At 39.8% G+C, this 27,619-nt stretch overlaps 2 protein-coding genes and 1 long non-coding RNA gene across 5 annotated transcripts in view; 1 reads left to right on the top strand and 2 right to left on the bottom strand.

Annotated features, from left to right (window-relative positions):
• Nucleotides 1-27,619, bottom strand: part of LOC115260992 (uncharacterized) — a 576,828-nt gene that overhangs the window by 289,678 nt on the left and 259,531 nt on the right. The window lies entirely within an intron of this gene.
• On the top strand, nucleotides 2,073-2,992 carry LOC134284263 (uncharacterized). Its single transcript, XM_062843005.1, has one exon. It carries the CDS (start codon nucleotides 2,645-2,647, stop codon nucleotides 2,990-2,992), a length of 348 nt encoding a protein of 115 aa, XP_062698989.1. The 5' UTR covers nucleotides 2,073-2,644.
• Nucleotides 11,471-27,619, bottom strand: part of LOC134284058 (uncharacterized) — a 156,487-nt gene continuing 140,338 nt past the window's right edge. The window contains exon 2 of the long non-coding RNA XR_009995599.1: nucleotides 11,471-11,893. This is a non-coding gene — a long non-coding RNA (uncharacterized LOC134284058). The remainder of the gene's footprint in view (nucleotides 11,894-27,619) is intronic.

Raw genomic sequence — 27,619 nt, 5'->3', positions numbered from 1 at the left:
GTTAAAAAAAATGGAACACTCATTAGTTCAGTCATAATCATAACAGAGAACCAAATTTTAAATTGTAGTGTAGAACACGATGATAAAAGAAATTTATTTTTTTTATTTATGCCCGAGACCTCTAATCGAGTAAGAGGGACAAAATTAAATAACAAACAAAAAAACTAATAAAATATGAAAAATTATACCTATTATTGAGAACAAGTTTTCAAGTATTGATAAACTTTTGCTTGAAAACATTTGTTTTTCTATAGAAAATGGAGTCATGGTCCACCATGGTTTTCTTTCACCCCTCCAATATTTTGGAATTTGAAAGAGTGGGGGTGTTGCTTGACATTAAACAAATTAATTTTTTGCATCAGCCTTATATGTGGAAAAAAGGCTTTCCGCGTGTACCCGTTAAATAAGAAGAATTTCTGATGAAATTAAACAAAAACTTCCTGCCTAAATTTCAATACAAATGTGTAGAGGACTTTTTAAAAATACATCAAAATTTCAAAAATATGTTTTTTATTTTCTAAAACCCTTAAGTATTTTGATCCTGGAAAGACATTTTTTAAAACTACTGAATTAGTTGAGACAACATTTGGAGGTATTTTTGTGGCTAATTCAGTAAAAATATATATATAGGGGGTGGCCAAAATGTTTGGGATAGGCAACTTTTTTTCTCCCATAAAAAAAATTCAACATGCTGTAACTTTTCATAAAGTGCATCAAAAAATCCCAAATTTTGACTGTTTATCAACCTGTTATATGTGCAACATTGGTACAAATTTGGGCTCGATTGATTAATCTTTCGCAAAGTTAGAACCGTTCGTGTAAAACACTATTTTTAAGACAACTCATTTTTGAGCTGTCATATCTCGGAAACCAGAGAACCGAATTGAATGAATTTTTTAACGTTTATCAACAATTTACTGATACTAAATACAACGTTATAAAATGTAATATTTTCTCACGGCGAATTAAGTTATACCGGGTTGAAATTTTTACCCATATAGAGGAAAATAAGTCAAATTTACAATACCGCACAAAAATTACTAAATGTGTTCTTCCTTTAATCTAAATAGGCTCTAATATATCTGATTAAAGATAACTTGAGAACAGAAGTGGAAAATCTTTGGACATCAACACTAAAATTTATTGACATTGACGTAAAAAAAATACATTTTTTCGAGAAAAAGCCAAAAAGTGTCAATCTATGATAACTTTTTTCAACGTTCAAAAAGTATCTATGTTTTAATAGTTTGTGAAGCATTTGTATATTGTTAGTGTACGTTCAAAATTTCATTCAATTCGGTTCACTGGTTTCCGAGATATGACAGCTCAAAAATGAGTTGTCTTAAAAATAGTTTTTTACCCGAACAGTTGACAAACAGTCAAAATTTGAGATTTTTTGATGCACTCTATGAAAAGTTATAGCATGTTGAACTTTTTTGTGAGAGAAAAAAAGTTGCCTATCCCAAACATTTTGGCCATCCCCTGTATATATATATATATATATATATATATATATATATATATATATATATATATATATATATATATATATATATATATATATATATATATATGTTAGATTTTCAACATCAACATCAACATATTAGCTTCGTGAGTACTCGGGTACCATGTGGATATTTCACGGATTTACCTGTCAAACAACGATTGTAAAGCATATGAAACACATCTCTGAAACCCCCGAATTCTTCTCAATGACACATGCTGTCTAGTTGTCATGGTATTAAAAAAAATAAAAAAAAACTCAATTTTCCATGATTTTTCAGGTGGTTTTACTGAAAGAATGTGCTTATTAGAGACATGTAGGAGCAAAACCCAAATGGTCGGGAACCCCTGCCCTGCACCACTAGTGGAGGGCTCGCCCCGACAGCAACAGAGGAAAACCAGAAATTGAGCTATCATTCTCGTCAAACAGTGGCTGGGAATCGTCATAAACTGTATACGACGACGGTATAATAACGGAGTTTAGGCCTAGGCCGAGGTTTAGGGGAACTAGTCTTTTGTGATGGGTCAGTTCCTCAGAGGTCAGATAGTAAAATTCGCGAGAGCACTACCACCGTCCGGTTCACAGCAAACTGAACTCAGCTCTATGACATTACCACAGGTGGCCCATTTCAGTGCGAAGTTCGCATCGCAAATCACTTTCCACACGGTAGGAAAGATGATGGTGGCAATAAACTACTCTGGAGCTGCGCTGCATGAATTATGAGTTTGGAACTTGGAACTAGTTTGCAAGAGAGGCAACCTTGATGCAGAGATTTTTGAATCGATATCAATTCTTCGAGTTTCGTCAAGTTTGCGCAACGGCGATAGAATCGTTGCAAATTCTGAAGAATGCAACAGGTTCTGATAAGAATGAGATGTACGTGAGATTCCACTGGGGCGCAGTAGGGTCTCAATGTCGGACGTCTTATCACGCAGCATCAAACCTATAAAACGTTTGACGACATAATTTGCATCGCAGTATCTATTGTGCCATGCTGTCGGAAGCATAGAATCAGTCTATGATTCGTAACAATGAAGGTAAGGTAGCTTCGAGGATCATAACTAAAGTATCAAGCGTAACATCGTTTCTCGTTCCTTAATTCTACAGATAGCACCCGTCGTGCTGTTGTCGCTCGTCCTGATGGGAATGGTTTTGGCGGATCCGTTGTTCCTGTTCGATGACATGTTTCGGCAGCAGCGGGCCCTAATGAGGATTTGGGCCAGATCCCAGCAGCATACGGCAGAAGCTTTAATGGGAGGAGTCAGTGGAGGTGGAGGCGACAAAGGAGGACATCATTCGAGCGACTCGGAACACCATGGCAAATTCCATCACGGAAGGCACCACGGCAAAAAGCATCACAAGAAGAGCAAAAAAGGTCGTCGTCACCACAAGTTTATGCGGCTGCACAATGTTCTGGCGCGACTGCATCGGCGAGGACAAACCCGGCGGATGCAGCGACTGAGGGATTGGGGCAAGTGGTTCGGTTAAGGGCTGATAGTGAGTGAATATTGACAGATAAGATCGTCATGACAAAAGTGCAGTAACAAAATGCAATCGTTTGATTCTTTTGGTTCGAGAATCTTGTAGCGATTGAGCGACTGTTCTTCACAGCAAGTAGAATCATGGAGCATATGAGAATAAGTGATGGGCTATTCATTGGTGATCAATATGTGCGAAATTGTAAAATTCAAATGAGATAAGTTGATCTCGTATTTTGTAAAAAAAAGGCTTCGGCTTGACTTATTACGTGGTTTTAGGGTTCATCAGAATCCTAAAATTTTGTAAAATTTGCCTCGGGTCACTTTAGTTGCTCCGTGAATCAGTTGTTTTTGTGGATTAATTTATTGAACCAGTCTAAACCATCTAGATTTAAGAAGATTTCCTTGAATAGTATAAAAATATATAAAAAAAAAATAATCAGAAATACAGCGCAAATGAGACGTGAGTCTTTTATATCACATGTTGTCTACTCTCCGTGTAATAATATGATAAATACGTATAAAAACCATCTTCGAAAACTGTGCCAGACTGATATCGAATGCTCAGCTCATTTATGTTTCTTTTCGTGGTTCTACAACAAATGTAAAACGAATCATGTGCAAGTTTCAAGCTCATTTCCACCCCAAAAAAAGACGCAGTCGGTCAATCAATTATGTCGGATCAACTCACTACGAAGGTGGATGAGGAGGGTCATTTCAAATTTGTTTACGCCGCCAGCCAGCGACCTTTTCGCCTGCTTTTAGCAAAAAAAGCATCTTTTGCCAATTATTGGCATGGGAAACGCGTCTTGTATAGCACGTAAAAAGCTGGTTGTTTTACCGCAACCAACAGTCCCAACGTCATCTTTGTTGCATTGGGCTGGCTTTGAGGCGTTGTAGTCACAGCGTCCTCGTCGATCAGTTTCGTACTAGAAACTGAACCCAAAAGTGAAAGCCTAGCTTCATGATCTGCCAAAATGTCTAATGACCGTGATTGAGTAGCTGATGGTTATAGTTAGATGTTGCAACAAGGTGTGGTCAAAAAATATCGTGCAAGAATGAACATGCTTTTTTTTTAATTTATAGCGAAACTGGATGCATTCCCCCATTTTTTTTTGATTTTTTGTTTTGTTTTGTTTTTTTTTTTTTTTATAACGAAGAATATTTCAAAATCGGTTTCCCTACACAGTTAGCGGAAGGTTCTAGGTACCTCCGGTTTATTTTTATTTTTTTTTTTGGAGAATATTTGTCAGTTTACCAACCAACAAGTTTGAAAATTTTCTTTAAAAAATGTATATAAACAACTAATATTATACATTTTCCATCAGGAATAAATCAGAAAATACGTTGAACCTTCCTCCAACTGTGTTGGGAAACCTATTTTGAAAAAACAAAATCGTACCATAATTTATGAAAAAAAATAAAAAAGCCAAAAAAACGGGGGAATGCATCCGGTTTTGCCTTCATAGTTCATCACACGGTTTTTGACGCCACAATCCATGTACACAGTTGGTATTTGTTCTGTACTGCAAAACCCCCAAACTTTATGATTCATCATAAAGGGTGGTACGGTCAATATTTGGTCATACATTTTTTTTTTTTCATAACGTCAGACTGCGTACACTAAAACAGCTTATTTTTGGACCAGTAATGGTACATTATGTGTAGCTTATGCCATAAAATTTTCATCAAAATCCATTAAGTATTGGTTGATAGAGAGATAAAACCAACGACCTACCTTTTTAGAATTTTGTACAAAGGCGCTCCATAGTAAATCTTTGACAGTTTAAGATCAGTAGAGCACACTTTTGGTTAAAAAATTACTAATACTGCTCCGATTCATATGAAAATTTTACAGTATAACACTATTATACAAATATGATCTAAGTAAAATGTTGAGCCATTATGTATGAATACTTCCAAAGTTGTGGCAGTTTGAATATGAAAAAAAAACTGACAGGTTGCTACTAAAACAAATATAGCTTTGAAACGGCGAAATCAAATTGAATGAAATTTTAACACCACATTTGGACATGCATTCTATATATACAGAAAAAAAAATCATTAAATTCGGTTCAGTATTCCTGGTTCTATAAAAAAAAACAGTAAAAATGTGTGCTTATTTTGGAAGCCTCTTTGTACAAAATTTTAAAATTGCAGATCTCAGGATTCAACAATATCTCCGCAAAAACTAAACCGATTTTGTTGAAAATTTTATGGCATTAGCTGCATATAATGTACCATTACTGGTCCAAAAATCAGCTATTTTGGTGTACGTTGTCCAAAGTTATGAAAAAAATTGTTTGACCAAATTTTGACCGTACCACCCTTTAGAATAGAATTTTGAAGAATAGGATTTGGCTGAAATTTTGACCATGAACGTCTTTTTTGATGCCAATTAAAATATGAAGGTGGACTTGAGAATCAAATAACATCTCGGAAAAAGTTATTTTTTTTTAAATTTTTGTGTTTTTTAACTACACGGTAAAAAATCTGCACTGTGATATGAACTGATTGGCACTTGAATTCGCACTACTGTTCAATCAGTTTGTTATCAATTACATATCTTCTGACAAAGAACATCCAATGCCTCTTCAATTTAAATGGAACATCACATCAATTCGTTGTTGACAATGTTTTGATTTCAGCCAGATTCGATACCAGGACCTTCAGAGTCCCGATCAACTGTTTTACCACTACACTACCTAACGTCTGTTAGAGAGGTGTGAATCGAAGCGAAGCACTGTCTACCACCTGTCATCTATATTTACTTTTATGCCCAAGACAGTCATTACCAAATCAACAGCTCTTCACTTTGGATCGTATTGCTTTTTACAGTCAGTAGTGCAAATCGAAGGGATTTTCAGTTGATTTCTCCGGTGGGTTTGTTTTGGTCCTCAAATCAACACTGACAGCATTGCGATCTTAAAGGAAAAGCATTTCTGATCATGTTGATTAGGGCATTGAATAGTTAAGGGATTTTTCCCTTACATCGAGCGTGCAGATTTTTTACCGTGTAATGCTAATTCTACATTTTTTTAAGTGGACAGACCTGCCAGTCATGTAATGTTGTCTTGATTTTTGTGGAGAATTGTTGCTTAACATTAAAACATTATTTTTTTTTGAGTTTTGAGCATAACTTTTCCATTTGTTACACTTGGTAAACTAACACTTAACTATCACTTCACTTTTGTAAAAAAAAAAACAAATAAAAAACCGAGCCAATTTAAGGAGAAATCTGTCTATATGTATGATTGAGCAGCTTTTGCTCCATTCTGCCGCAGTGAAACCCAACCTCTAAGTGCCACGGACCTTTGTGGGGGTGAATTGAAGATCAGTTCAATAAGTGAATCTGGCGAAGTGAAAATTGAACGGTGTTGAAAAATTGTGAAGTCGTAGGTGTAGTTCAATTGAAATGTGAAATGTTGCGTAATCATTCGATTTCCAGTGCTGAAAAGGCTGGTTATTGATAGTCTATATCTTTTTTGCTTCTTTCTTATGAGGCATTGGCGAAGGTAAGTTGGAATATTTTTATTTTTTCGCTATTTTCCATCTGATAAGACGGGAATTACCGAAAACGACGAAGTTAATTTTCAACTTTCATCATTTATTGCAGGGGTTCCCAACCTTTTTCAGGTGGCGACCCCCTTTGAGAATTATCAATACAGCAGGGGCCCAATGAAAAAAATTAGAAAAAAAATGAATTAAATGAACGAAACCGATTTTTTTTATCTGGATACAGTGGGCCGCGGACCACCGGTTGGGAACCCGTGATTCATTGAATGCAGTTAGACCAGTTTGGTGGTCTAGTGGCTACCGCTTCTGATTCATATGCAGAAGGTCCTGGGATCAATGCCTGGTCCGTCTTTTTCCTTCTACTTTGTATGTTTCTATCCACTTTCTCTGCAGTTTGCTGAATATATTTGAAGTAATAAATAAAAGTTGCATGCTTCTACTAATTTGCAACTAGCGCCGCATTCTTGAACCAATCAGCTAATTAACTGAGAGACCTTAACCAACCTAACAATATTGTCGAAGACACCAACTTTCTAAGTGATCAGAATCCTGGGATATATGGAATATAATATTTGATTGCTCACTAGCGCCGCCTAGAGGTGGTATTTTGAATCAAAAGATCCATCATTTGTAAGTTCTAGATCAGCCAAATAATATTGCCCAAGACACCTGAGATAAATAGTAAGACAATTTGATCAGTGTGGCGCTTATGGATCACTGAAATAACTAAAACGACCGCTATGAAATGAAAAGATAGCACCACCGTAGCCTTGTGTGTTTGACATAACTATACAAAAATTGAAGGATTTTCATACAAAAAAAGCGTTTCGGTGGGGAGAGGAGGTTTAAGAAATGTCAATGTGTCAAAATTTCAATGGGATTTCTTGATGTTTCACCTTAAACGCAGGGTCCAAAAAACAAAATTCAATCATGCTCATCATTCAAGTTCATTTTCACCCACAAAAAATCGCAGACCCAGCACACCAGAGGTCATAGTCAATCGGTCAATCTTGGCGGTGCCGCTTACTTCGAAGGAGGATGGGGAGGTTAATTGAAAATTGAAATTGAATGTTTCGTTTCGCCTATTTTCGGCAAACACACAAAAACAGCTTTCTGCTCAATCGGCGTTCTTTGAACACATGATTTGATTTGGATAACGAAGAATTTGACCAATTTTTTGAATGAACATCTACGGTCAAATCATACCATCGTATGTACCATAGTGTCACGTAGAAGGTGTGCCGGAAATTGAATTCAGGTTGTGCCCGAAACAGACGTGGACTAAACGGAAAGAGATTTCGAGGAACAATTATTTGATCTTATTATTTTAGGGAGTTATTTCACAATATATTTTTTTTACATGATGTGGAAGATGATCTTTAAATTACTTATTGATGCCAAATTGGCCATGATAAATTCAGCAAGGTACTAAAATAAACTCAATCATTATTGATCAGTTCTTACCTAGACGGGAATTAGATAAAAGGCTAAAATATTAACGACACATAAGAAAGTGGTCATTCTCTTTAAATAATTCCAAAAGACCCAGTGAAGAAACAGGGGTGTTAGCAGTAATAAATAACAAAAGTTCCATAAACAAATAAAAAAAGGCATAAATAAATCAAAAGTTTCCATAAATTATTGATTTTTGAGCAATTAAAAACATCAAAAATGCAATGAATAAATCAACTGTTGCAATAAAAAAAGCCATTTTTCCCATTAAATAACTTCGAATTTTCCATAAATAATTCCGATAAAAAAATATCGGAAAAGCAATAAATAATTCAAAAAGTGCAATAAACAAAAAAAATAAATTATCAATAAATGTCAAAAAAACGATCAATAAACGTAAATGCATTTTGAGCCAAAAAACTACACAGACCATGTGGCGCAGCCGCATAGAGGATTGAGGAACTGAGGCGGCAGAAGGCCACCGAAGTTTCCGATATCCGATGCACCGCAACTGCATCGTTTCGGTTCTAGGCAAACCACAGATTCAAGAATTCGCCCGGTATAATGCAAACATAGATGTTATCCCTTTTTAAGGTCCGACGAGCGATAGCGAGTTTTGACAACAAGCAATTTCTCGATAAATTGCAATCATAGTTACGCTGGCTTTTCAGTCGTTTCAGTTATATAAGTGCGATTCAGCATTTCACTGCCTCATACTTTCCTGCCTTTTTTTTTCATGGGTAATTTAGTCATCTTCTATTGCATTTTTTTATATTTTTATTGCTTTTCAGATATTTTTTTATTGTGAATTTTCTAATTTATTATGGAAAACTCGGATTTATTTATGGAAAATTCAAAGTAATTTGGTGGGAAAAATGGCTTTTTTTTATTGCAACAGTAGATTTATTCATTGCATTTTTGACGTTTTTAATTGCTCAAAAATCAATTATTTGTGGAAACTTTTGATTTATTTATGCATTTTTTTATTTGTTTATGAAACTTTTGTTATTTATTACTGCTTACACCCCTGTTTCTTCACTGGGATTTTTCGAATTATTTATGGGAAATTTTGTATTTCTTATGGAACGTTTAATTGTCTGCCTTAGATAAAATCCCTACTTGTCCCAGTCATCAAATTTACCGTTGTCTCAAAACAACACCAAGGATTTAATTTGATAATTAAACATGTGATTTTACGACTGTGGATTCTACGGTTGATAGGAATTTCTTGGCTCTGGCAGTCTGAGAGGGTAGCAGAAGGTGTTTTTGCTCCTACATCCGACGTTTCGGTTATATTTATGTAACCTTCTTCAGGGAATCTAAAATATTTTCAAAAACAATTTCCTAATTTAAAACCCTATTTTTGAACATTTTTCCCATAGTGCTACTTACAGGAGTTAGCTTTTTTGTTAAGTCGTACGAAGCACTACATTTGTTTGTCCTGTAAATGACACCTATGCACCATAGTAAAAGTGTCCGCCATGATATTTACAGGACAAACAAATGTAGAGCTTCACACCACTTAACAAAAAAGCTAACTCCTGTAAGTAGCACTATGGGAAAAATGTTCAAAAATAGGGTTTTAAATTAGGAAACTGTTTTTGAAAATATTTAAGATTCCCTGAAGAAGGTTACATAAATATAACCGAAACGTCGGATGTAGGAGCAAAACAGCATTTTGCTACCCACTCAGACTGCCAGAGCCGAGAAATTTGATGATTAAACACACATACAATTTGAGTTTTTTTTTGTCAATTTAAGACATTTGAGCCGACTGATATTATCTACCAAGGAATCTCTTATGGAAATAGATCAGTGTTGCCATCAGAAATCACAATTACGAATAACGAATGGCTACACGTGGAACGTTTAGGATGGACCAAGCCTCTAACGTCCGTCCATTTGAAGCCTACACAGCGTAACAAAAAATAGCTTTTTGTCTGTCTCAAGAGCAAACTTATGTGTCTCCGAATGATTTTGGGCCGCTGAATCCGAATCCGGGCTCAGATTTGCTCTAACACGTCACAATTTTGAGCTATACCTCAATTTATAGGGCAAAATATGCGATTTTGGGCTTTTTTGACTGCAAGCCATTAAGCAAGGAAATATCTTTTTTAAGCAATCAAAAGGTTAATTAGTCAATTAACATCTAAATTAACGACTTATACAAATTATTTCGTTTTACCAAATCGAATTTGATAGTTTTAAGCTATTTATGTTAGGTACGTAAGTTGCATGCAAGTTTTCATACTAACATAAAATGCTTAAATCTATCAAATTTGATTAGGTAAAACGAAATATTTTGCATGAGTCGTTAATTTAGATGTTAATTGACCAATTAACCTTTTGATTGCTTAAAAACAATATTTCCTTGCTTAATGGCTTGCAGTCAAAAAAGCCCAAAATCGCATATTTTGCCCTATAAATTGAGGTATAGCTCAAAATTGTGACGTGTTAGAGCAAATCTGAGCCCGGATTCGGATTCAGTGGCCCAAAATCCTTCGGAGACACGTAAGTTTGCTCTTGAGACAAAAAAATGTTGCGCTGTGCTATTAGACACCCATATACGGCCGAACACATCTTGGTAAACATTGCCCTCAGTTTTTGGGTGCACATCTTTTTGACCGTTTTTGCAATAATGCGTAAAATTATTCGCAATTAATGAGCTTACAAGTAAACAACCAACGAAAACTCTCTCCAAACAAAATTGCACATCAGTACCAGTTCTACAATCAATTTTGGAACAAATTCTTTATGTGGAATAGTGACAAAAGTATTGAACAAAAAAGTGTGCATTGTTTGTAAACATATAACATACAGCATCTACACTCAAACCTCCATTTAAGTAAAGCGTCGGGGATACTTAAATGGATCCATTACGTAAATGGATTCTGTTTTTGACTTAAATAGAGTTCAAGTTCTTCCATTGCAGTTTACGTCAAAATATTTACAGTATTATCGAAATAAGCCAATAGACCATTAGGCCGAAAACGTTATTAGGTCGAAAGGGCCATTAGGCCGAAAATGTTGTTAGGTCAAAGAGGACATCAGGCCGAATAGGTCATTAGGCCGAGTAGGTCATTAGGCCGAATAAGTGATTAGACCGAATGAATCATCAAAAAGTATGCACAAGAAACCTTGCTCGTTGTATACAGTGTGAGCATTGCGCAGTTTTGAGATCAAACAGGCGCCTAAAGGCCTTTTCGGCCTAAAGACCTTTACGGCCTTAAGACCTTCTCGGCCTCAAGACCTTTTCGGCCTTAAGAGCTTTTCGGCTTTAAGACCTTTTCGGCATTAAGAGCTTTTCGGCCTTTAGAGTTTTTCGGCCTCAAGACCTTTTCGGCCTCAAGACTTTGTCGGCCTTAAGATCTTTTTGGTATAAAGACTTTTTCAGCATAAAGACCGTTTCAGCCTAAAGCCCTTTGCAGCCTAATGAGTTTTGCGGTCTAACGATTTTTGCGGCCGAATGACGAATTGAGCCTAATGACCTATTCGGCCTATTGACCTGTTCGTCCTAATGACGTATTCAGCCTCATGACTGGGCCGAAAAGGTCCCTATTCGGCCTATTCAGCCTAATGACCTTTTCGAATAACAGATGTTTTCGAAACCGTAGCATCTTTACATTTGTTTTGCTGGGAATACAGTCAAACTCCATTTATGTTGCGTTACTTAAATGGAGGGACTTTAATAGAATTTACTTTAATGGATTCGAGACTTAAATGGAGGTTTGAGTGTACTTATGTTTACTTTGGTCTGTTGTTTGAGTAATAAAAATGATCGCTTCTCTGCCAGCAACATTCCGCGAAACGTACGTGAAATTTATTGTTTGCTTGAATATTAATGATAATTGGCTGGGCAATGGCTTCCGGAGTACTCACCAATGAACCCTGTCATGAGATAACCAATGGTTATTAACTATTTGTTTCCAATCAATATTCATACCTGCAACAAGAAAGAAAAAAAACAGAGATTAGTATAAACAATCTTCCCATTTGAGACAAACTGAGGAAATGAAACGCCCTCGAACCACTTCCGCATCCGACTGAACCCAACGACCTCTGGGCTCGATATTTCCCCCGTAGGTAGTGGCCACGGCCGGCCTCAGTCGAAGGAAGTGATTGCCACCAATCAGCCCAGCACCAGTAGTGAAGCGAAGCCCAATGCCCAATGTGCAATCAGCCAAAGGGAGCTGCAATAATTCAATTATCCACAGTTCATTGGATTCATCATCATCACGGCTCGTTGACTAATCGGTAATGAACCATGAATTTCTCCGCACGCTAAAGATAATAATCGCTTGGAATTTCTTTTACGGGCTGCGATCACGATTTCGGCCTTCGTCCGTGGTTGAGTCGGCCCTATTGTAGCTGTGGTTTATCTCTCTGGCTCTGTCTCTGTCTCAACCAACGACGGACAGACGATTTTGTACTTATAATCACTCAATTGATTTGTGGGCCTTGAAAGCTGCCGGTCTGGTCTGGCGATGATCATCTCCGAAGGAGAATCCGGCGTTACTCAACCGTGTTGTATTTATTGAGGTATTATTTCTCATGAAGCTACTGGTTTTCGGAGAGGGTATGGTCATGGGGTCTCCAGTTAGCCTAGTGGTTAAGGCTATGGATCGCCAATCCGGAGATGGCGGGTTCGATTCCCGTTCCAGTTGGGAAAATTTTCTCAACTCCCTGGGCATAGTGTATCATAGTGCTTGCCTCACAATATACAAATTCATGCAATGGTAGGCAAAAGAAGCCCTTCAATTAATAACTGTGGAAGTGCTCAAAGAACACTAATTTGGCCAAGTCCCAGTGGGGACGTAGACCCATAACGAAGAAGAAGAATGATCATGTGAAGTATTCCAGCAAAGTATTTAATTTTGGGTTCTGATTTATTTTTGAATTTAATACTAAACTTCGAGAAGACTTTTTTGAAACCGTTTAGTAGATTGATAGAACAGAAATCGGAAGAAGTTTATTAATCCATCATAATGTGTAAAAACTAACACTGTTAATTAGATAACTCTTAACAGCTGAACCATCTTTATGAAATTTTTAAGAAATTCTAACTTTTTCATGTTGAGCCGCATATTTTTTTTATTTTTTTAAAGCTGTCCCCACAATTTCAGAAGGTAGTTCTCGATCTCCTAAATGGCAAACCACGAATCGATCCGAAAACGAAAAACTTCCCAAATAAACATCACCCATTGCAGCAATTATCATCTTCTTCCGATTCCATTTGAGCCATCTTCACCGCCACCACCTGTTCGGAAGCTCCTCGGTACCCGGTAGGCAAAGTGAAGGGGCGTTGACAAAATCGAACGAAAATGTATGCGATTAGCCTTGCGTAATCCACTTTACTGTTTGATGTGCGTCGTACGCGCATGTTACACAGCCAATTAGCGTATCGCGCGCCGAGTTGAGCACTCACAGTAACATCATCCGAAGTTAGGAGAAAAGATCGTAATCTCTAAAAAGTGCCGTTTGTAGGCCTGTCTCTGCCGCCGATTGCAACATTTTACGAGGGGAACTATTCGACTTCCTACTTAACCTTACCATAAATGGGAGTAAAAGTGTCGTAACGTGAAGAGGCATTAGATGAAATGCTAATGAGCAGATAATTGTCTCGGGCACACGAAAACTGAGTAAGTATTAACGCCATTCAGAAAGAAAAAGTGTCCATTTGAAAGCGTGCTCTTTATGTTACAGAAAATGTGAGCATAAGTGTGTCCATAATTGACGGCGCACTTGACAAAAGTCCGAATTGACGTCAGCCTTGGCAAATGTCTTATTGCAAATGTTATTTTTTTTTTCTCCAGAGATAGTCTAAAAGATTTTGCCTTTCTCGTACACTGAAGCGTACCGAAAGGCTATATAATCATTTAAAAAATGAATTTCCGATAGAAGGCTTGGAGGGTCAAGTTCGACGAATTGAGATGATGTCTGTATGTGTGTATGTATGTATGTCTGTGCACAAAAAAGTTTACTCATTTTTAAGGCACTCCCCATTGACCGATTTTTCGGATTATAGCTCGAATCGAACCATTTAATTTAATTTAATTCCATTGTTTGCTATTGAAAATGGTTCAAATCGGTCGAGGCGTTCCGGAGTTATGGCCATTTCAGTGATCCGGACCAGCACCGGTGGAACTGGCCGTATATAAAACTGAACCAAGCCCCATCATGCGACACATCAAACTGCGATGATTTGTATGACCTTTGGTATGGTTGACGAATTTTATGCGAAAATGAACACTGATCAGATCAGAAATTCCACAAGGTCGGCCCAAAATTCAAGAGGGCGGTTCATCATTCAAGATGTTTAATGGAATATTAGAATCTAAAACCAAGCAATATGTGTAAGTTTATATTTAATATTGGAAAGATGTCTGCAGTCCAAAAACGACGATTAAAATATCAAAGATGGCAAACAAAATATCTAAGATGGCGTCTCAAAATTCAAAATGGTGACTGTTTCATGGAGTTTTGGGACCTGCCATGCAATATGGGGAAGAAGTCTGGACTACAAAAATGACAACCAGAATATCCAAGATGACGACCAAAACATCCAAGATGGGTTCTCAAAAATCAAGATGGTGGTATAAACTTGAAGATGGCGACTGTGTAATGGTGGTTTAGGCTCTAAAACCGTACAATATGGGTATATTTGATATGGGGAAGACAACCGGAGTTTAAAAGTATCGACCGGAGTTTTGTGCTCTAAACCATTCAATATGGGTGTATCCGGTATGGGGAAGAATTCTGGAGTCCAAAATGGCGACCAGAATTTCCATGCTGCCGGACTTAAATCCAAAATGACGACCTCAAATCCAAAATTGCGGCTGTTTTTCAAGAGCTTAAGGCTCACAAATAAAAAGCCAGATAAACGATATTATCTCTGATGCCATGAAATGGATTTCTAATAAACGTATAAAAGCGCGATATTCATCAACATGTCGCTTGAGTTGTGTTGAAATGTGTTCTCGAAGGCACGAGAAAGGCGCCATCACCGCTAGGTGGATTAATTAGGGTTTTTTTGATCAGATTCATAAACTTAAAAATTACATAAATTAAAATTCGACATAAATGGGATTTTTGTGCATATATTCTAGAGAAAACATTTGAGGGTTTCTGGGGAGCCTAAAATGAGAAGGTTCCAGGGGGTTCAGGGATGTTTAGGAGGGCTCCAGGAGGGCCCTAAGATGGCTTCAGGGAGTTTTAGGTGCACTTTAGTGGGGATTTCAGGGGTGGCGAGAGATTCATTTAAGAGGGATTGAGTCCTAATTAGAGGCGTTTTAGGAGTTGTTTCGGAGGGATTCAAGTAGCTTCAGTTTCATGTACACTCCCTGAAAAAAAAATCAGAAGGGCCCCTGAAACACCCTGAATCCCCTGAGACGTTCCGTGATACCCCCTGCAACACCCTTGACATCCCTGAAGCATCCTAAAATGTCTCTGAGATCCTCTACAATTCCTCCAGAACCCTCTGAAGGTAACTTTTAACTTCTGGAACTCCCCTGAGACTTCCTGAAGCGCTCATGAGACCCTCTGAAATTCCTCAGAGACCAGCTTAAAATCTTATGATACACCTTAAGACACAATTAAATTCTCCTGAGAGCTTAGGGTAACCCTTGAAAGCCAAAGGCACTCCTTGAAGCACCCGTGATACACTCTAAAATGCCCGTGAGAACCCCTAGAACCCTCCTGAGGCCTCTTGAAGTGTCCCTGAGATCCTACACTGTTTCCGAAGGCCCAATTTCATGTTAGAAATCATTTTGGATACGATGAATTGTTTAAAAGGTCTAGTGTCTTCGAACAAATTGTTTGGTATTATAGAACCCTCTTTTGAAAGTAACACTAATGTGATAAATTCACATAGAAGAGAGATATTTTTTTTCATATTTAAAGGAAACAAAGTTCTACAATATATCGCTGTGAGAACTGTTGAGCAAACTGTTGTTCTATCTGCCGACCTACCGATACATGAAAATTTCTGGAGGTATAGGCTATTACATATTTGGAAACGACCCCACATAATCAGTTCATTTGTTATCACTTTGTTTCAGGCATTTTTAAGAATTTTCGAATGTTCTACAAAGTTATTATGATAAAATACGCGTTTCTTCTAAAGATGGCCATAGTGTAGCTTTGCTGTTTCTTAATATATTTAAGAATTTATAATGAAAAATTACCTTCTTGACATCTTTGTTACATTAACAGAGGAAAGTTCCTTCAATTGAATCTGAAACAAATTTATAATCAGAGTTCATTCTGTTTCAACACATGTTGGGCAAAAGTGCCCTTAACATTGAAATTGGGATGTAAAATATGTAAATTCGTAATTGAAATTTAAAAAAATTAAAAAGTATTGAAGATACAACTTTGTGGTATTTGAAGAAAACATATATCTAATCATATACAATAACTTGGAATTCCATTTGAAAAACCCCTAAAAATTCTAAAAAAAAGTTACAATGAGAAAACTAATATTTAGGGGTCGTTTGCAGAAAACGATCTATACCCTTCAAAACCTGTCAGATAGTACAATAGTTTGTTCGGGAAGTTTTCTTATTATGGTATCTCACAACTATCACAGTGCTCTATTATTACATATGGTTAAAATAATATATTGATCTCACTACTAAGCCAGTTGATCAGAAAAGTAATATTTCCAAAAGATGGGTTCTTGTCCAACGCACAATTTCTTCGAACAAACTTAGCTTGTAAAAATTATTACAGTTAACTTTAAGGGTTCGTTCACAAAGAAATGACTAATTTATCTAAAAATTGTGCAGATAGAATAAAAGTTTATTCAGCAAGTTTTCTCATAATGAAATTTTCTACGACTTTTCTCAAGACGCAAACACTTATGAAAATATCGAACTTCACCGTCACTGTGGATAATTGTGGATAATTCCCATTAGGCGCCATCCACAAATTACGTAACGCTTTAGGGGGAGGTGGGAGTACGGCCGAGAGTTGCGGCCAAGAGTTACGGCCCATACAAAAAACTAGGATTTTCATACGAAAAAGCGTAACGGTGGGGGGTCATAAATGGTTGATTTTAGCGTTACGTAATAAATGGACGCTGCCTTAGTGATACTTTAGAAGTATTACAAGGGCTTCAATATATCAATCAAACTCATTAAATTCGATCACGAAATTGGGCATTTGGAAACAGTGTGGACCCCTTGAAACGCCACTGAGACCTTCTGGTACCCCCTGAATCCCTCTGGCTAAACCTGTGAAACCTCCTGGAACACCCTAAAGCGCCCCTGAGACCCATTAGAATGGAACTACCCTGAAATCCCCTGAAACGCATCTGAGCCTTCCTAAAACTCTCTGAGACCCACCAGCAGAGATGCCATATATACAGATTTATCGGTATTATACAGATTTTTGAGCATCTGTAAAGATTTTGTTTTATATGTAATACAGATTTTTGAGCTAGAGGCGCTATTTTATTTTTGTATGAGATACAGATTTTTGAAAATAGTGATACAGATTTTTCAAAAAATCATCTGGCATCCCTGCCCACCAGAACGTTTCTGAGACCTCCTGAAATGTCCCTGAGATATCCTCCCTGAGAGCCCCCGTGACCCCCTAAAACGCTCCTTTGACTTTCCGCACATTAACCTTCCTTGTATGTTAAGCTAAGTGCACCACGATGGCGTAGCGAACGATCAGCGGGCACGTTTGGGTCATATCGACCCCAATATCCTACTAACGTTAAACAGAAATGGAACTCTGGCTTAGAAATTGAAGTATTTTTGATTTTGTATGCTGGGTATAAAGGGCAGCGAAAAGGCAAATGCGTTACATGATTCATATAATTTTACAACATGTTTACCATTTTTCATTGCTATAAAGTAAAACAAAGACCTAATAGATCTTGATAGGTAGCACGTGGAATTGTGATGGCAGAATGTAAACTTAAGCCGAAAGCATTTATCACAGTATATTAGCGTTGAAAAGTTCAATGGTCCCCACGGGCCATGCTGATTTCGCAAGAATCAAAAGTCACAAGAGAAGGGGTCAATGTTTTCAAAAATCAGCGTCTCAAGGAGTTCTGAATACAATAAATTGGTGTTACTAAGCTCAGTGGTTCCCAAGCTTGAGTCACAAGAAGCAATGATCAACATTTCAAAACTCTATGGCTTTCAAGCTGTGATCACGGTCCATGCTGATTTCGCAAAAACAGAAAGCCCGAAGAGAAGATGTCAATATTTTTAGGATTCTGCATCTCAAGGAGCACTTAATACAATTAATTGGGGTGGCAAAGTTCAGTGGCTCCCAACCTTGAATCACGGGTCATGCTAAGTTCGCAAGAAGCGAAAGTCCTAGAAGATGGTGTGAATGCTTTTTGGGTGATTCTGAGTCTCAAGGAGCTCTAATTGCAATAAAATGGTGTTATGAAGCTCAGAGGTTTCCAATCTGGGATCACGGATCATGAAAGTTTCTCAAGAATCTAAGGTACGATGAGAAATTGAAAAAGATTTTCAGATTCTGCGCCTCAAGAAGCAATTATTACAATAAAATGGCGTTGCAAAACCTAGTGGTTCTTAAGCTGGGCTCACGGGCCATTTCGCAAGAACCGAGAGTCCAAAGAGAAAGTGTGAATGTTTTTAGGATTCTACTTCTCAAGTAGTTGTAAACCTCGGAGATTTCTAATCTGGGGCAACGCTGCCGTTCTACGCATAATTGTCCCATGTTATATGAGATTCCCATATAACATGGGACAATCGGGCGTAGAACGGCAGAACGGGTCATTCAAATTTCTCATGAATCTAAAGTGCAATGAGGAAGTGATTATTTTTTTCGACCATGCAATCAGTGGTTCCTCGTTTGGAGTTACGGGCCATGCTAATTTCTCAAAAGCTGAAAGACCTAGGAGTCCTCAAGGATGAATTCTTACAATAAAGGGGTGTTAAAAAGCTTAGTGGTTCCCAAGCTGTGACGGTCTGTTTGGCGTATCAGGTATCAGGTATCAGAAGGCCGGCTCCAGAGGCACGTTATCCTCCATTTGGGACATTTGTGCCATCGCCAAAATAACAGCCTATTTCATCATCTACCTGAGGGAAAAGGAAGGAAAAAGGATTTGGATGGGAATAGGGACAGGTAGGGAAATAGCAAAAATACCCTGGAAGAGGGTATTAACGCACAAGCGTACCACAATGGGTTCAAACAATGCCCTGAAAAGGGCACTGTAATAACGCATAAAGCGAAAGAGAGCCTATAGCTCTTTACCACAGCGGGTTAAGAACAACAGAATATCCTGAAGATTCAGGTTTCTGAAGTCAATTTCACTTAATAAGTGTTTACCGAATACTCGGAAACGCAGTTGCGCGAAAACTGGACAGTTACATATCAAATGATACGAAGTTCCATAATCGGATTCACAGCTATCACAGGCAAATGAATCAGCTTGCTGAATATTCGCCATGTGATAGCTGAGTCGGCAGTGGCCAGTCAATGCTTTGACCAGCATGCTGCAATTCTGCTTAGACAGATTAGTTAGATACTTCGCCACCCTTGGAGATGGCTCAGTACAATACAATTTGGTTTGACGACATGACTCCAAACTATTCCAATATTGTCTGTGTTGAGTGACAGCCCAGGTGTGAATCTGAAGCTTAATCCAACACTTCGATATCGGAATAGCTGGCTCAGGGCCAATGAAGTCATGTGATGCTCCAGTGCGAGCTAACTCATCAGCCAATTCATTTCCAGCGATGCAAGAATGGCCAGGTATCCATACAAGGTGAACAGCGTTTGCTGAATTCAGCTCCTCGATTTGAGTTCGACAAGCGATAACTATCTTCGACCTGGAGTTGGCCGAAGCAAGTGCTTTAATAGCAGCCTGGCTATCTGAACAGAAGTATATTACTTTGCCCATTACGTGCTGCTGAAGTGCTGATTGCACTCCGCACATAAGAGCAAAGATTTCGGCCTGAAAAACGGTGCAGTGTCTACCAAGTGAGTAAGACTGATACAGCCTTAGCTCACGAGAATAAACACCAGCACCTGCTCGACCTTCGAGAAGGGAGCCATCAGTGTAACATACGATGCCATCTGAAATACTTCTTTCCAGATAACCAGATGTCCACTCTTCCCGGGAAGGGAATTTCGTGGAAAATGTCCTATATGGAAAATTACAAGCAATTGTAAAATCACTTGGAGCAAGGACAATTTTGTCCCAATTCACTAAAAGTGGAAACAACGAGGTGTGTGTTGATGTGCGGTTCACAGGAGTTTCCTCTAGTAGACCGAGTACCCGTAACCGGTAAGTGCAATAAAGGGCTTCTTGTTTGAGATGAATGTGTATATAATGTGTATTATAATGTGTATTATAATGGTCAACGTCAAAGAGAACTTCTAGCGCTGCCGTAGGAGTTGAAGAGAACGCTCCAGACATCGCCATTAAGCACATCCTTTGGAGATGGCGTAATTTTGATTGGACCGTTCTCACTTCACACTTTTGCCACCACACAAGACACCCATAAGCAGAGATGCCAGATATACAGATTTTTCTGTATTATACAGTGACGATTCGTTCGTTGAGAGCTCGTTAGATGGGCTGTCTCGATGGTTGAATGTTCATTGGTTGGGGCAAAACCCAACTAAAAAGCACTGTCAATGTCAAAATAGACGTCAAAACCAGTTTGACGTCTGACCGCCGTCGCATCACAGCTCCTGTATACAGAACGTTTGCGCAAGTATGTGAGTGTTTTTTGACATATTTCTCGTCACTTGCGTGTGTCTAGAGCATTTTGATCAGTTGTCAGTTGCCCCAACGAACGAACACGATTCGCTAATCGGGGAGCAGTCGTGACCCAACCAGCGAATCCGGACTGTACAGATTTTTGACCTTCCATACAGACAAGATACAGATAACAGAAAAATACAGATTTTTAAAATGTAATACAGATTTCTACAGAAAGTATAAAATTTGAAGTAATTTTCAATGAATTCAATGAAAACTTTGTAAATTGCTGCTTGAACTTTGAAAATTTTATGAAAATTTATACATTTTCACACATGTTTTGTAAAAATAAATACCAGTAAAAATTTAACATCGTCAAAAAGTAGTACATTTTTGTTAGTTTCTATTGAAATCTAGGACTCCCGGTATCTGCTATACCCTCAAACACGGCGATACAGAAAAATATGTATTGATACAGATTTTTGATGAAAATAATCTGGCATCTCTGCCCATAAGCCAATATTGGCCGAACCACAGTTGTGTAAATCCATTTGATATACTTGGGTTTTAGACCCCAAGTTGTACCAAAAGTACGCATTGCCCGAAGGCCATACAAGCTTTCTTGATTCTGAACTCAATGTGAGGTGTCCAGGAAAGCTTGGAATCAAGAATGACTCCAACGTACTTTACCTGTTCAGTCACATCGATTTCAGAATCAAAGAGACGCAAAGGTCGAACGCCATTACGATTTCGCCTTTCCGTGAAAAGAACAATAGATGTTTTACTCGGATTAACCGAAAGGCCATATTGGCGACACCAACCCTCAACTACCTGAAGGGCGTTTTGCATCAGGTCGAAAAGGGTGCTGATGCACATACCAACTAACAATGTTAGGTAGTCGTCGGCAAAACCATAAGTCGGAAAACCGCTATTATTGAGTTGCCTCAATAGCGTATCTGCTACGAGATTCCACAAAAGCGGTGATAAGACTCCCCCTTGGGAGCATCCACAAACACTCAATTTCCTAATCCCTGCTAGACGCAATGTCGAGAAGAGATATCGGTTTTTGAGCATTTGGTGAATCCAATTGGAAATCATTGGAGATATACCATGACTCCGTGCGGCTTCCAATATGGCATCGAAAGGCACGTTGTCAAAGGCACCCTCGATATCTAAGAAAACACCCAAACAAGATTGCTTTTGAGCGAATGCTTTCTCGATATCGTAAACAACCTTGTGTAAAAGAGTCACAGTGGACTTACCAGATTGGTAGGCATGTTGGTTCACATGAAGAGGCACGTTGGCCAGATGAACATCACGGATGTGATGATCGACAATGCGTTCTAAGCATTTCAGAAGAAAAGAGGTCAAACTGATAGGTCTGAAACTCTTTGCTTCTTCATACGACGCACGACCCACTTTCGGAATAAACAGTAATATCCCTCCAGGATTTGGGAATATACCCTGTAGCAAAACTGCAAACAAGTAGTTTTTTCAAAACATGTTTGAAATAATCAAATCCCTTCTGAAGCAAAATAGGATAAATCCCATCTGCCCCAGGAGATTTGAAAGGAGCAAAGCTATTAAGAGCCCACTCAATCGTTTCTATAGTTACAATACTCCGAGCCGAAGCTAAAGAATCATAACTACAAGAACAGACATCAGGATCATCCGAAGATGTAATATCCACACATCCAGGGAAGTGTGTGCTGAATAAGCATTCCAGAACTTCCTCATCAGAGGAAATCAGATCGCCATTTGGCAAACGTTCACCCGGACTGACTTCACTCAAGCTGGAAACATTTGTACAAAGGTTTTTCCAGCCGGATCGTTCAGCAGACCGGAGAGCTTTCCTGTAGGCATTGCGAGCCGACCTGAAAGCCTCCGAACCAGCCGAACGTCGTCTGTTCCAACTCTCTCTACATTGTTTCCTAAGTTTCGCCAGATCAGAGTTCCACCAAGGGGTTCCTCTTGTGATCTTCACAGACCGTAGAGGGCATGCTTCTTCAAAAGCTTCCATGATGAAGGTCGTTGTAGTATCAACGGCATCATCTAAATCACTTGGAGTGTCAATGGATGGCGAATATCCATGAAATTTGGCTGCAACCAAATCAGTATAGAGATCCCAGTTTGTTGACCAAGGATTCCTGAAACGCAATGTTTGCGAAGTAACATTTAAATGTTCAAAAAAGCTGTAGCGATGGTCAGATAAAGATTCTTCATCTGACACATGCCAATTGGTCAGCTCGTGACTAATTCTGCTAGAGCAAAGCGTTATATCTAACACTTCCTCTCTAGCAGATACTATTACAAGTTTTATTTTTGTGTTAAATGTGCTCTTTTAACTTGTAAATATTACCCTAGAATTAACGCACATTTATAGGGCTCTGGCAGAATAGAGGCCCGCAATCCTATTTCGATTGCCAACATTCAGGCCATTTCGGGCCGTGATTAAGTACTAGAGATGTAAACCTTTCCCTGGCACAGACTTCAAGTTATAGAACTCTAGTGATGAAACCCGAATCGGGATGCCCCTTAGGATAAGAAATCCTAGACAAAACTCAAGCTATGAAAGCAACTAATGCTGCGAACGAAAGGCAACCTGCCAGACAAAATACGATTACAGGATTGACTGATGGACCAACAACATATATGAAACCTCGTCATCCTGTCATCGGGAATTGTTATCCAATAGGGTAACAGGGCAACATTATATGTTTTGTGTTGTATTTGTCGAATTGTGATGTCCTAATTTATTACGCATTTGTAAGGTTTCACTACAATATGTTATATTTTAATGTGCATTTGTAGTGCTTCATTACTTTTTCGTAATAATACCATGAAGGTTGGGCGGTTGCCTATGTTAAGTAATGCAAGATCTGTACTACTTAAGTACTCCATCAAACTGGAGCCTCTCAAGTTAATGTCTGAGCTGCCCCAAATGATATGGTGAGCATTAGCATCACTGCCAACAATTAGCGGAAGGCCTTTTGAAGTGCAGTATGCGATGACTTGTTTGAAAGCATCCGTAGGGGATGGTTCATCATGCGGTAAATACACAGAACAATAGACGTATTTCCTGTTGAGGTCAGACGTGAAGTGATCGAAAGGTGGGCGTGGAGGACGTTGGCACGGGAGACCACGACAACGGTGAGAACGACGACGCGAAAGCAGCAGAAGACTGAATTTAGTCAACTCCCACACTGAGGGAAGTTAAGGATGCCATTCATCAACTCAAAACCAACGAAGCAGTTGGTAAGGATGGTATCGCAGCTGAACTTATCAAGATGGGCCCAGAAAAGTTGGCCACCTGCCTGCACCGGTTGATAGTCAGGATCTGGGTAACCGAACTGCTACCGGAGGAGTGAAACGAAGGGGTAATCTGCCCCATTCACAAGAAAGGCAACCATTTGGAATTTGAGAACTTCAGAACAATCACTATTTTGAATGCTGCCTACAAAGTGCTATCCCAGATCATCTTCCGTCGCCTGTCACCTAAAACGAATGAGTTCGTGGGAAGTTATCAAGCCGGCTTCATCCACGGCCGCTCGACAACGGATCAGATCTTCACCGTACTGAAAATCCTCCAGAAGTGCCATGAATACTAGGTTTCAACTCAAAACCTGTTCATCGACTTCAAGGCGGCATTCGAGAGATGAACAACGAGCACGCTGCACTCTACGGGCAACCCAACACCCACAAGGTAGCCAAAACCGCTAGGATACGGTAGACAGGGTATGTTTAAAGCATGCCAAACAACAGCCCTGCAAAGTTGGTCGACACATTATTATTTTTATTTTGTTTGACGGGAGAAATTGATTCATCGCGTGTGAAAAATGACAATTCTAACAGCGACCGCGCAGTTTTTAAACAACGCCATCAGCGCAGCGCTAGAGTAGACCGGAAAATTAACCTTCACACACTGTCCTCATCCGGAGAGAGAGCACCACGAACGCGAAGGCACCACGCAATTAATCATCGAGTTTGTTAAGAGAGCAACCCCCGAAGCCCGAAGGAAGAGAAAGGTCATAAAAGTGTGCACCATTTACACGCCTGTCTCGCCGGGCGCTCGGTCTTTGCGTGACGATGAGTCTGCAAACAAGCGTGCTTCTTGAAGCAGTCTAGCCGACTTAGTTTGACTTGGTTCAAGTTTGATTTGTCCCTTCGGGCGAAATTACTCTGCGCAAGACCTCTAAATCGGTTGGACGTTAGAGGTAAGGTAAGACGACGAGCCTCGTCTGACTTGGTACCTAGGTTTGGTAGCGGTCGAACTGGGTCGGTCGTTTGCTGTTAATAAACGTTTTCATATGATTGATTTAGATTCTACCTTGAGCGATGGCGAAGGTCTCCTCCAACCTCCCCGACACGACGACGACGTGGGTCTCAGACGATTTGCGAGGAGAAGAAAGTCTTTGCGTGCTTTTGTTGTTACTCCGCACCGCAAAAGGGAGATGAGCTTCGTGCAAAAGAGATTGAATGGCGTTAGTTAGTGTTTTTCTTGTTTCTGCCTCTTTTTCTGTGATTTTGCGTGCCAACTTTGGCATTGCGTTTTGGCGTTTGGGATTGGTGGGAACTGGGACAGGTCATAGGCGAGCTCGACTTTCCCATTTGGTGTGAGTGCAATTTAAGAAGGTCACGACCAGGAGCTATAAACGGGGGGATTGGTTTATACTTTTTGCCAATTAGTTTTCACTTCTGTGTCCAAATTAAGTGCTTCAAAGGGATGATTCTTCATCTTCTACTTCACGTCGCTACTGGTTCAAAGCTAGTTTCTCAGAATAAGTGTTCAAGGATGGAGACGAAAAAGGTCTCTATCAATGCCTGGCGCATGGAATGGGGAAGCCGTATCACGAATCACCGGGCTTAGATCCTGCTAGAGACACTTATTTACCATACCCTACCGGTCAGACTGAGGCCTGAGTATCCTCTGCTGTACGTAGGAGTCGTCTCCATTCTACTCGGTCCTACTGTGTGTCTCCAGTTTCGCACTCTGCGAAGGGTCCGCCAGATCGTCCTCCACTTGATCGACCCACCTAGCTCGCTACGCATCACGTCTTCTTGAACCGGTCGGATGACTCTCGAGAACCATTTTAATTGTGTTGCTATCTGACATCCTGATGACGTGACCCACTCACCGTAGCCTCCCGATTTTCGCGGTGTTGACGATGGTTGATTCTCTTAGCAGCTGATGCAGCTCGTGGTCCATTCGCCTTCCCCAAGTCCCGTCTTCCATCTGCACTCCGCCGTAGATGGTACGCAACATCTTCCGTTCGAAAACTCCAATGGACGCGTTGGTCCTCTGCACGTAGGATCCATGTTTCGTGCCCTTAGAGGACGACCAGCGTTTTGTAGATAGTTAACTTCGTGTTACGGCGAACTTTATTCGATCGTAGAGTTCTGCGGAGTCCAATGTAAGCACGATTTTCGGCCACAATACGCCTCTGAACTCCTCAGCTGGTGTCGTTGTCGGCGGTCACCAGTGAGCCCAAGTACACGAATTAATCAACCGCCTCGATTTCATCAGCGTCGATATAAATTCGGGGTGGCAGGCACGGTAATTCCTCCCTGGAGCCCTTTGCCATCATGTACTTTGTCTTCGACACATTAATGACTAATCCGATTCGCCTGGCTTCACTCTATAGTCGGATGTACGTTTCCGCCATCGTCTCCAATTTACGAGCAATAATATCAATATCATCACCGAAACCAAGCAGCCTAATAGACTTCGTGAAAATCGTTTCACTTATGTTCATCCCTGCTCTCCTTATTACACCTTCTAACGCAATGTTGAACAGCAAGCACGAAAGACCATCACCTTGCCGTAACCCTCTGCGAGATTCGAAGGGACTCGAGAGTGTCCCTGATACTCGAACTACGCACATCACTCGATCCATCGTCGCCTTGATCAACCGTATCAGTTTATCCGGGAATCCGTATTCGTGCATAATCTGCCATAGCTGTTCTCGATCGATTGTATCATACGCCGATTTGAAATCGATGAACAAGTGATGTGTGGGCACGTTGTATTCGCGGCATTTCTGCAACACCTGGCGGATGGCGAACATCTGGTCCGCTGTAGCGCGTTCACCCATAAATTCAGCCTGATATTGCCCCACGAACTCTCTTGCAATCGGTGATAGACGGCGGCATAAAATTTGAGAGAGTATCTTGTAGGCCCCGAGTGTCTGTTCACCAAGGAGGAGGAGCGGCTGAGTATGAAAATCTGTATTGCGTCAGCTATACCTAAGAAGGCAGCCCCTTCAACGCAATGTAGGCAGCGCGTCCCCGGTAAGGTAGCCTGCTGAAAACCTTCTAATACCCAGAAAAGCAATAGTAGAGTATAAACGGGTTGGTTCAACGGCAACAGACCCGGCAACGAATAAAGGACAACGATTGGAAAGTCGGATCTTGGAACGTGAGAACTTTGAATGAACCCGCATGTGTTGAGCTCCTGGCTCGTGAACTGCAGAATGTCGGCGTTAAAGTGGCCGCTATCCAGGAGATACGCTGGCCAAAAACTGGAAAACGCGAATTTCGAGCGGTGGATCCCATCGCCAACACTTCATTCAAGTACCACATACACTACAGCGGTGGCGATAAGGCAGAACGCGGAGTTGGCTTTATAGTGATCGGGAAGCAGTTGAAGCGAGTTATTCGATGGAAGCCGATAAGCGACCGAATCTGTGTGTTGAGGATGAAGGGCAAGTTCTTCAACTACAGCCTGATCAGCATCTATGCGCCAACGAACGACAAACCCGATGACATGAAGGATGAGTTCTATGGGAGCCTTGATAAAGCCTACGGAGAGTGCGACATTTTTCGGACGTCATAGATGTGAGGTCGTACAGAGGCCCGAACATTGACTCGGATCATCATTTTGTAGCCGCAAAAATTCGGGCGCGATTGTCCAGCGTCACGAGTTCAAGAAACAACAGCACGATGCGTTTCAATATCCATCGCTTGTCAGCCGAAGGG

Source organism: Aedes albopictus, chromosome 3 (genome assembly GCF_035046485.1).
Source record: "Aedes albopictus strain Foshan chromosome 3, AalbF5, whole genome shotgun sequence".
Lineage (NCBI taxonomy): Eukaryota > Metazoa > Arthropoda > Insecta > Diptera > Culicidae > Aedes > Aedes albopictus.
The sequence above is the reverse complement of the archived record's forward strand: the minus strand, read 5'-3'. Positions and strand labels throughout refer to the sequence as shown.